This window comes from Ceratosolen solmsi, unplaced genomic scaffold (assembly GCF_000503995.2).
Source record: "Ceratosolen solmsi marchali unplaced genomic scaffold, CerSol_1.0 scaffold13, whole genome shotgun sequence".
Classification (NCBI taxonomy): Eukaryota; Metazoa; Arthropoda; class Insecta; order Hymenoptera; family Agaonidae; genus Ceratosolen; species Ceratosolen solmsi.
The window spans coordinates 1,868,246-1,880,693 of NW_011948418.1; the positions used below are offsets into that span (position 1 = coordinate 1,868,246).

General features: G+C 29.5%; 1 protein-coding gene across 1 annotated transcript in view; it reads left to right on the forward strand.

The window, feature by feature from the left end:
• Positions 1-12,448, forward strand: part of hig (locomotion-related protein hikaru genki) — a 52,021-nt gene that overhangs the window by 10,863 nt on the left and 28,710 nt on the right. The window contains exons 3-4 of the mRNA XM_011497231.1: positions 1,228-1,390; positions 6,412-6,585. Coding sequence (XP_011495533.1) covers positions 1,228-1,390; positions 6,412-6,585 — 337 coding nt within the window. The remainder of the gene's footprint in view (positions 1-1,227; positions 1,391-6,411; positions 6,586-12,448) is intronic.

A 12,448-nucleotide genomic window follows, 5' to 3' on the forward strand; every position in this document is an offset into this window, starting at 1 on the left:
TTGAGAATCAAATAAAACTTTTCAAATCTCTATCAAACTCAATTAACTTCGAGATATTGAAAAAGTATTTTACTAATAGCTATGCAAAGAACTTAGAATATACGAAATGCGTTGAAAAATTATTTGCCCCGGAGAATCAGCTTGTGGTAAAAATAAAATGCGAAAATTTAAGGGACCTCTAAAGCCTTAAATGCCTACGAAACTTCGAGATCGGAATATCTAAAGAGCATCGTAAAAAAAACTCGTGCATCTTACTATATATATATATGAGACGAGAAGAAATGAGAAAATAAGGAGCAAAGATGCATTCCGATCACGATTCGGACGTCTTTTGGCAGTACTATGCAGCACGAAGAATATTCGCGCATATCTGCAACGCGACGTAAGATCGCGAAATCATACGTTTGTAAGATGTCGCACAGCAAGAGCCAAAAACTTTTTCGCAAGAATCGCTTTCGACCAGCCAACTTCTTCGTTTGATTGCTATTCTTCTTACCAATCCACGCGCAATCCTTAAATCCTAGACCCTTTACGACAACACTTGATTGACATTTGATCAAGTAAATTCAGTTCCATTGCATTTAAAAGATAATTTACATCCGAACATTTAATCGTACAATAATTTTTCTCATTTTTCAATATTTCAATGCTTTTAAATATTCAAATATATCATTTAATAATTTTTTGTTTTCATACAATTGTCCTTTAATTTCATAAAGTTATAATTGTTATTTATTTCAGAATATACTTTATAGATAATTTTTTTCACAATTTAAACTAATTTAAAAATAAAAACATTCGTTTAGAATTTTGGTAGAAAATTTAATTAAACTATGCACAGTGAGAGATATACATATACACTTCAATTTACTTTAAATTTTTAATAAATTATATGTAGTGTATAAGTAGCTATTATATATTTGAATTTTCAATATGAAATTTGTATATTATAATATGATAAATTAGCGAGTATATTTATGAATTAAATATAATGGCTGCGAAATATGACAAAAGAAAAGAGATTAAAAAATATTTTTGAAAATATGATGTTTTTAAAGGAAAAGACAAAATATAATGTTTTGAAAGGGAAAATTGCTATTTTCTAACTAATAAATCAAATAGCAACGAAATTGTATAAAATACATTGTATAAAGTAAAACGAACTTTTCTCTATCCCTCTCTGTTTAGCCTCATGTAACAAATATTTTTGTCTACTTGACTTCGCAGGTGGATAAAATTACAGTTCCACACAATGAAAAAATTGCAGTGCGATGTCGCGAACTTGGAAAATATAAGCTTATCGGGGATTCGTTGTTACATTGCCGAAATGGCATCTGGAGTGAGAAATTGCCTTCTTGCATCCCCACCACTGCACTTGCTAATTATACGGGTAAGTTTATCCTACGATTTTTATAGCCTTTATATAGACTTTATTTTATGAAAAAACTGAAATTGGATTAGTTTTTTGATGATTTATTTCTATGATATGCGCCTACTTTCATTTGATTACAAAAAGTCCATATGAATAAAATTATTTAAATATTGATCTCTTCATACAATTTATACAATTTTTATACACATTTTTTTATTTATTTTTCACACCACAGTAGTGCTTGGGTAGAATAATATTACATAACAGCCATTTAATAATCACAGATATTCCGCATGAAAAAATTTATTCAATTAGAGTAAAGTTTAACTGGATCTATAACTATATTTTTATCTTATGAATATCCTTTTATTTGGAATTTCATACACTTTACATTTCTTTTAATTGAAATTAGCAAAACAATAAATTCATTTTATTAACATCTCTAGTTTTTTTCGTCTTGGATTTTAAACAATTCAGTTACATCAATAATATCATATTTGAAATTTATATTTCGAATTTTATATAGTAATGAAAGAATTTCTATGCAGAAATTTGCGTATGAAAATTTAAAAAATATCGCCCTCTCTGTTAATTTCTTTAACCAAGAATAGTATTTTCTGCATTTCAAACATGCTTTCCTTATCTTTGTATATATAATAAAGCTCTGACCCCTTCCCAATTTTTTATTTAACTCCCTATTTCCACTACAATTCAAGACTGAAATCGCAATAAATTTAACTACGGATACACGTGTATTGTAGGTAACTGCAAGCGCGGTGTGTGTGTGCGCGCGCGCGCACACACACACATACACACACACATATATATTACCCATAAATAGTCATAAAAGCTCTATTCATCTTTTATTTTAAATTTAGATTTTTAACTTATTAAATATACTATTATATACTTTACTTATTGTAAATATTTTTATTTATTCTATTATCTATTGTAATAGCTAAATAAAGTTTTTAATGCTTTTATTTATTTATAATTCTTTTTGATAATTTTTAGTATTGTCATAATATTTAATGATCGAAATTTTTACTATCCAAAACTGGGGGAAAGTAAATTTCTCATCCTTTGCCTCAATTTTCTATTTATATAAATAGTAGACGTTAGAAATAAAACAATTTGTAGATTATAATTACTTCATTTGTCATCAAAAGAGCTGATCGAACAAATTAAAAACAAAACAAAACAAAAATTTATTAAAAAAATTATTTAAAGAAAATTTAAATATACCGAATATCACTTGAATTTTCGTATTTATGTGCCATTCGGTCGCGTCTTTCTTAGATTACCTATTAATTCAATAATAAATTCCTTACATCAATTTTATTTAAAGGTACTTCAATTGACTATTTGTGTCTCACAATTTAAATATTCAATTATATTTAAGTCGATTTATTATGTTAAAATAGTTTCGTAATTTGAATTATTCTGTTAATATTTTAAGCACATGTAATTTATACTTATAAAGTGTCTTCGAAGGTAGTACTCACCTACTTTTAAATAACAACATCCATCTGCATCGCACAGAATTTATTAGATTTACAATTATGAAAAAATTTAATTAATTGTATAAATATAAGTCTGTTATAAAAACACACAAATAAAAGAGGCACATATTTTTATAAAAATAATATTTTCCTTTGTATTTACGATATCAACCATTACGTATAATTTATCCATGCGAATGGCATTCCCGATACATTTTATTTATGTTTATATATGTCGTATGTATTCAATTTTTCATTAATTAACTGATTATATTTCAATAATTTTATTAATAATTTCTCATTTCATAGTATCTTTATAAATACAATATAATTTTTTACAGAGTGCATTAATAACCTATTGGTATTTCTCGAATCCTTACACATTTCTGATATACTAAAGTATATTCTATGTTTATGTATACCTATAAATTGAATTATTATTTAGTGATTTTTCATATTGACTATATATAATTCCTTAAAATTCATTTTTTATGTGCAAAATATTCTTTCTTTATATTCTCATGCTCTGTCAATTATATATTAATATTGATTTAATTCAGCAAATATGTATATTTTCTTCTGACTTGTTATATGGGATTTCTTACGTAACAAGAATATCATTATATTATATTGGAGCTACTAATTATAATTAAAATAAGCGAATCTGTTGCTGGACCCGAAGGTCCCATTATCTCAAGTCCTTCGAAATCATAAAATTTTACATGTATGCGGATATATGTAACACTACCTCCACTTTCTATTCTGACTTTATCTTTGAGCATCAAAGACTCAATTTCTTTTTACTTCTTCTGCTTTTTGGTTACCCGCAGCTACTTTAGCCCTTCCTTCCAGCATACAGTTTTTCTTGAAATTTTAATAAGGTGAGCAGGTAAAGCAAGCGAGTAAGACGAGCAGATTTTCTGTGTGCTGCAGCCTTCGGTCTCAGTAAAATCACGTTGTAGTAACTTTATACACACACACACACACACAGAGAGAGAGACACACACATACACACAGACACACACGCGCGCGCGCGCACGCACGCACACACAAACACAAACACACATATATAAATGCGTATACGTCTGCAGTACTTCTCAAGTCATATTTACGAAAAGACTGTATGTGTAGAAAATCGTGTGAGTATATATAATTTAGTTCATATATCTTCTAAGATGATCTACTTGCATTCAAATTTTTGAAGAAAATATATTGTATTAGATATTTATTAGTAGCTTTTATTTTGTTATAATCCTCCTTTTATTTTTACATTAAACCGCAATATGTTTTTACATATACACCAATTTTAGTAATCAATAATCTATTTTACAATATTTATATGATATATAAGTTTAAGTTTCACGTTAAATCTTTTAGAATATTTTTTTTTTAATGTCTGTTTGAATTACATATAATTTTGTAATAAAATAAGATTATTTTCAATAGGTCGAAGTTGTGCACTTGATGAGCGCAATCAAATTTCACAATATTTCTATTTACTTATTTTTATTGTATAAATATCATAAATTACACATCAATTATCAATGAAAATTTTTAAACTCCAATATAATAAATAGATAACTTAAGATAAAATAACTTAATGTTAAAAAATATTAAACACCACATCCGTATTCATAAACCATTGCGTCGATAAAAATTAATGACTATTAACTTTTATCATTACATTACATTACATACAAACATTACAGAACCAATGCTACCATTGGTTGCGATTGCAAAAAACTATCTAATAATTCCAATTAAACGGAACTTAATTATTTTAATTTGAAAAAATTAAATTTATGTATTTTAGTATTAAAACAATATTTGAAAATTATACAATTTTACACCTTATATAATGTAAATTTAATGTAAAAAAAAAAAAAATCTAATGGATATTTCAATCTAATTCAATCTAAAGAATTCAATGAAATAATGTGAAGTAATATTATAATTATGACTAATTACAATTTTTTGCATTAATATAAAATTTGATTTATCTAGTTTTCGTTAAGAATTGAAGAATAATAAATATAATAATAAAAATTATTTTCAATTTTGTTGCGTTAAACTTTCGTCGCAATCGTTGTAATAACTCACAAAATCAAAGTAAGAATAACATTTTGCATTACGCCAGAATTTCCTTCAAAGTCACAATACTGCCACAGCTTACACAAGCTCACCACATCATCTAAGGAAAGCTCGCGGTTGACATAGCTACGGTACTGTGGGAGCTTTGTAATAATGCAAAAATGCTTGTCGAGCCGTGAAAAGAAAAAGTACAGTTACAGCGGTAAGTATTCCGGAAGTATACACACGGTTACAAAAAAACTCTTGAGGCGCAGAAAAAAGAATCACAAATGAGGCATCTTTTCATAACTACGTAGATTGTATGTGCGCGTGTGTGGATAAAAAGGAGATGCCGATATAAAAGAATAAATCGGGGCTATAAAAATTCAGTACTCATTTTTTTCAAAGCGCACTGGCACTTCAAGGCGCTTGTTTTGCATTTTAGATGCAGGTTCTTTCAAAAAATAGGACGAAAGAAAAAGCAAAGATAGCGAAGGCAAAAAGTAGATTATAAATCATAAATAAATGTGTTGGGCTATAAAATGGATAGATGAACCATTCGGAGTCAATAAAAATGGGATAAAAAATGTATTATTAATATTAGGCGATAGACTATATTTATATTCAATAATTTCATTAAATTCCTTAATTCCATCGGTGTGCTAATTATTTTAGTAATCCGCTCCTAATCTACATATTCGTTGATTTTAAAAGGATATCAAAATACAATGACCTATCAGAATAACCTTTTGCTAGAATTCTGTTACTGTAACGATTGAAATAGATAATAATTAAGTACTGCAATAAGGAAAATTAGTATAAATATTAATTTAAATTCAGAATTCAATACATAATTTAATGTATTTAATAGGCTAAAGTTTACTAATAAATATGCATATATAAGTGCTACATTATACGAAATATTTATATTATTAATAGAATACTAGAAGAATTTATTTATTTTCTCAACTAAACTCATACATAAAGTTGTGAGCACACATTTCATACGTCATTTATGTCGCGATATATTTACATACGTGTGTGCGTGCGCGCGTGTGTGTGTACATTTGCAATATATAATTTTAAAGATTTGAAAGCGAAAAACTTTTATATATATATATATATATATATATATGTCTCTGTGTGTGTGTGTGTGTGTGTATGCACGCGCGTGTGTGTTTCCTTGAGTAGAGCATTAAATGTAAAGATTCGACGATCGGATCGGAAAAGGCGCTAGTAATTTAAAAATTCTAAATGTTCTCGATATAATTATCTTCTTCATACACAATATACTGAATAAACAATTTCTAAATTTCATCGACAATTTATAAAAATGTATTTCTAATAATTCTCTGCATTTTCAGTACGAAAAAAGAGCAGAGTTTACATGTAGATCGCTTAAGTAGAAAAGAATATGCTCATATCCAGGGAATTAAGTCTTGCCTACGGCACCGCTTTCTGTTACAGAAGACGTGCCGCCGACGATACTTTTTGGGCTTCCCGCGGGATCCGCGACATTTGAGCCTTCGGGCGCTCTGGCTGTTTTTCCCGGAAGTATCCTTCACTTAGAGTGTCTTTTTGCCAGGCGACTCGGCAATCCCGAATGGACCTGGACGTCCACGTTTCGACAATATCTGACTGGTGAGTAGTGGATCAAGTTCTTTTGTATTTAATTTCAAATGTTCTTTAATCATGCATAGTTTGCTGTCGAGCGCAGTTACTTGAATATTAAATAAGTCACTTGGTGTGCACGCAATCGTAATTAGTTATATTACAATGGAACATATTGGTGATTATTAAAGGCAAAAGGACATTTAATTAAATTTTATTGATTTTGAGTAATGTCGGGATAAGCATATTAGATAGCAAATTAGACAAGGTAAATAAAAATTACTGTAAATTTTTTACCGTAACAAGACATTAACACATTTATTTCAAACGACTCTGAAAAATTTTGCACGAGAAAATGACGAAAGCTTATTCATAAAATAACATTACCAATTAAAATCTTCAACGCATTTATAAGTCGTATAGACTTGGATAATCTATTCAGGCACACGTACGGCAAATACGAAAAGAAATGTTCGTATAAATCGACAGTGGTGGGATTACACTCGACATGACCTAACAAAATTACAGTGCGGATGAATAACTCAATCCAGCGGATGTCAGAGTCGCATCATTCGTGCGGGGGCTAGAGGGGCATAGGGGGTAGGGTGAAGTGGAAGTGTGCGGTAGCGGTTAAAAAAAAAAAAAAAAAAAAAAAAAAAAAAAAAACAAAGCCGAAACCATCGTTCGTCACTTATTCAAACAGTATATGCCCACAGCTACTAGTAAATTTCATTTCTTCTCATACGCATGCCCGAGCCTGCATACTCTCTCGCAAAAATGAGTCGCCCTCTCATCCTAATGCACTTCTTTCACATTTTCTCGTCGTTATAAATATTGCACGTACGAGTGGAGCTCGAGGATATTAACCTACGGCTGCAATTTCCCGTCCCTTTCTCTCATTACATGGTAATTAGCTTTGGAATTAATACAAATTGCGAGACATAAAAATATGCAAAAATGCTATGCTTTTCGTGTGAGCGTTACACCCACGAGATCTGTCTATCTTTATGTAGGTATTCGCGTACCTGATAAGTATCAAAGCCATAGATGGCGCGTTGATTTTCAAAAGTGACTGGAAATTGCTACATTCATATCTAATTGTTGCAGCTCATTTCTAATTGATACGTTTTTGGAGTTGGAAGTAGTTATTGCGTGAAAGACTGTTCATTAGAAATGTTCGAAAAAATTAAAAAATCCCTCTAAATTTATGTAAACGATGAAAATTTGCTTAATCAAGTCTTGCACAATTAGTTATACCGGAATATAAATTAATTATTACCTGCATATTGATTATCAGTGCGGCATTGGTAATAAAATTAAAGTGCTATATTTGTATTTGGTTGTAAAGCATTTTTTATTAAATTTGTAAGAATTTGCTAGGGAAACTTGAAAAGTGAGCGGAAAAAGGATTTCTTCAATTCTTCGTTCTAGTTGTCATAATATACCAATAACAATACTAAAAACACCGAGAGTGAAGATAATAATGTCTCGAATCAAAATTTTTATTAGGTATTTTTACGATAGTGTTAAATCTATATGCATGAAATTCCCTTTTATAAGACTTACCTGTTTGTAAGCAAACTTTGACAACAATGTCTGCCTCTTTGCACGGCAAACTTCTGATCCTGAGTTTGTGTGCTTCAGAAGCACGAATAAAAGTTTTGTCACTAAAGTACGCATTGAGTATAACTCTAAATCCAATATGCGAGATCCATTTCATTTGTATTAATAGGAAAACGTTGACGGGGGCCGGGTATATGCAGCCCCACGCCCGCGTTCATTTTCACTTTGCCAATTTACGGCCTCTTCGCGAGGTCCGGACTTATTAAAGATCCCTCCTCCATGTACTTGCCTTGAGGATGTAGAAGAGTAGAGATTTGAGGAAGAGACGAGCGCGGTAAAAGGCAATGACTATGCCGTCCCCTCCGGCAGTTGTCACGTGGGGATTCTCAAACTTACAACCTCGACCTCCTCGATCTTTTCATTCCTATGATTAATAACGAAATTAGCTGATGTTTGTCTGAAACTTAATTCGATAATCTATAAATGGCTTCGTAATTCCATCATCAACAGTTATAATAGTTTTATTAATTAATTGACTACTCTTGTTATATCAATCAGAGGCTCGATGAAATTTTTACAAAAATTAATAAAAATATACGCATTATAGATAAGCATGAATTAAAATTATTATTGCTAACAACGTTGACTATTTTTTAGAAGAAATTTCGTTATTAAGGGGGTGAGAGGGGGAGAGAGGGGGAGAGGAAGAGAGAGAGAGAGAGAGAGAGAGAGAGAGAGAGAGAGAGTGTTTGAGGAACCAAGGCACGAGAGAATGAATTAGATAATTTGAATAAATTTGAAGGAATAACTTTGCCGTAAGAGATGACATGACGAGGTAGACGTTCATGCATTAGAACAAATGAGTGAAAACCGTATAATACAAGAGGGAAAAATAATATCAACATTATAAAAATTTGTAGAAAAAAATATAAATAGTTAATTTTTTTTTCACGTATTAATTTTTAGAAAATATATTATTCAATGTAACCAATGTGTAATACCTAATTTTTCCTATAAAATACAAAAAAAAAAAGTTAAGTAGATTTCAATTTACTCGATAGCAAGTATTTTCATAAAATAATTATATTTTAAATGGGTGTTGCTTAAATAATTTTATAAGTCATTTTTATTGCAAAACACTTAAAACAGAAAATATTGGAAATTTATATATAAGATGCATAATTCTATCTTAGTTACTTGTATATGAGCAAAGTCATCGAGTTCAAGATATTAATATTCATATACAAAATACAATAAATATTATTTGTCCATGAGCACCAATCAAAAGATAACTACTGGTTCTTTTTATTTCAACTACAGAGGTGCAATCAATTTCCAATTCATGTATTCGGAGGGACCGAGGGTTTTAATGCCGCCTTCCCCTCCCAAAGTAAACAGGCTTGTATTTTTATTTGTATTTGAAAGTGTAAGAGTATTGTAAGATAAACATCATTTACAATACTATCTTTACACTTGTTAAATGGAAATATTATTATTTAGAGTGCCGTGAAATTATTTGCTTGAATAATTATCGTAAAATAACAGTTTATTATAGTAACTTTAAGTAGCGATTCAAATAATCTTACCATTCATTATTGTAAGAAATTTGCAATAATATAAAGCTCTATTGGACAACTAAGATAATATGCACAAGTTATATTCGTATAGCCGATAATACAAATTCAAATACTATTTTTAATGCCATTTTATGCATTTTCTAGTTTGAATGTTATGTCAAAACAGTACAAATATAAAAATATAAAAATAAAATATATAAAAATCGATTAACTTGAATATAGTGATAAATCACGTGTAGATTTTGAAATTTTATATTATCATTCGTTAGATCGCACGAGCATTTAATTATTAGAAACGTCATGAGTCAATATTAATAAATATTTTATTACAATTTTAATAGAATATTTAAAGAAATAATATACACACGATACAAATGACTTTTATACCTATACTCTTTAATATTCAATTTTCAAATATTTTTACAGTTTGCCAAACTTTCTTTTATGTATTTTATGCCTTATTCCTTGCTTTTCGCTCTATTCTTTCTACTTCGCAAAAGAAATTCTGCAAGCTGTAACTGTAGAGGGGGAAAAAACCAACATCAATCGTTTATTGAAAGAGAAACTTCCTGCAAGCGTGAAACTATTGGAAAGCAAACAATCGTGTAGATATGCACACCCAAAAGAACTTCCTTGTCTAAATGACGATCCTCAGGCGCCGATTATTAAAACTGAAATCCTCAATTTTCCATTGATTACTTTTCCTAATAGAATAAGCTATATATATCAGCACATAGAAAAAACTTTTAATCGATTTTTACGCCGTTAAAAAGAATTGATGATTATGAACTGCAATACCAACTCTTCGAATATTCGTCCTTGATATGAAAGCTTTCGTATTTTCGTTTCAACAGTGTTTGCATTTTTAAATTTTTTCTTCAACTGAGTTTGAAAAGACGCAAAGGATAACGCAAAGTTCGGAGGAAAAAAAAAGTTATTTTACGTGAATAAAGTATGTGTTTAATTTGTCCGAATGCTATGTTATTTACAAATAAAAAAAAAAAAAAAACTTCTATGTAATTCCATGCATCGTGGGATGAACAATAGTGATTAGCCTTATTAAAAGTAATTGGAAAAAGTGAAAGCAGTGGGCGAATTTAATGTAAAAATGTGCGATGAAAGTTTAACGTGATATCGAATGAAATCTAAAAAAAAAAAAAAAAAATTCCCTTTTGAATTGCGTGTTATTGAGTGGTAACTTATTCTTCGGTAATTTATCCTTATATACGAGCACTAACTTTTATAACCAATCTTTATCGAACAATTTTATTGCAAAAGTAATATAAATTAAACCATGATATTTGGACTCCTTAATGTGCAGCAGTAGGATTAATATGAGCATTCGCATTAGGCAAAGTAAAAAATTTTTGAAGAGGTTGGGAAATAGAACATAGGCAAACATTGAGATTTTACCGATCGCCTTTCGCCCAATGCTTTTCAATAATATAAAATCTACTTGGCCTTACTTATTTAAAATCCTGGCCCTAACAATCGGGATGCTTAATAGGATGAAGCAACGACGCGAATCGCGCACAATCCTATTTCCTGCCGATTCCAAGCCAACTGATTAATGTTCCAGTAATAGGTGACGCTAATGCCGGCCGCGTCTACCTCTGATATGCTAATTTTCATTTCTGCATTTCGCAAAGATCATCGATTGCGTTGATTTTGTTCGGCCGCAATTTATGCAGACCGCTAATAGCAATGTAAAATATGAGAGAAATATCAGTTGCGCCGGGTCATATTTTATCGGCGTAATTTAGTTGGGGTAGGCACTACACTACAGACGAGTCATGTGCAATGAACGAATGGGTGGGGATGGAGGGAGTCACGTGTATCTGTCCGATTAAGGCTCCCGACACTGATTATTAATTGCAGATACCACCAATTCTAATTGTTCAGCGTTCGAAAGTTATATTGGCTTCATAATCTAGAACTAATGCAAATCCAACGATACAAATATAGATTGAAAATTTGGACAATTTAGAGAGCTTTCGCGTTCGATTCGCTGGACGAATGTTTAGAGAGAAAATTGTTGGCAGCCTATTCGCATTTCTAAAAAATCTACTACAAACAAATTTATGCTCTTGAATAAATGTCTGTGTATTTTTAGGGACTTTGGGATTTTCCCTATGAGATATGAAATTCTATGAGAGATATTTTGAAAAGAATATATTTAATTGTTCAAATTTATATTTTCATAATGAGCTCAAAATACTTTTATGATATTTTTCATTTTTAATAAATCGAGTAGCCAGAAGATTAGTGTGAAATTGAATATAAAAGTGGATAGATCACTATCTTTATTGATAAAATTTAACGGCAAGTTATATTTTAAAATAGCTAGCACTTATTTAGAAATATTATTTATATTAGGTATGAGCGGATTATTATTAAAATTTATTATGCAGTTAAATTTTTAAAGGTTTTATCATTAATAATATATTGCCATTAATAAGTCAAATAATGCATAATTATAATGAATTATTATGCAATGGTATATGAAATTCATTAATTAAAAGTAAAAGGATGAAAAAGTTATCATACTTTTTACGTTCGTTATTACGCAGTAAATTAATGTAGTAATTTTCTAGTAATAAATGTTTTTTCCTATATATTTCAAGTTTTTTGGAATAATAATAATTTCTCTTTACAATAAATTTAATTGTTTAATTCTTTTTTTTTTTTTTTTTTTTTTTTTTTTTTTTTTTTTTTTTTTTTTTTTTTTTAAAAAATATTTTTTTTTTTTTTTT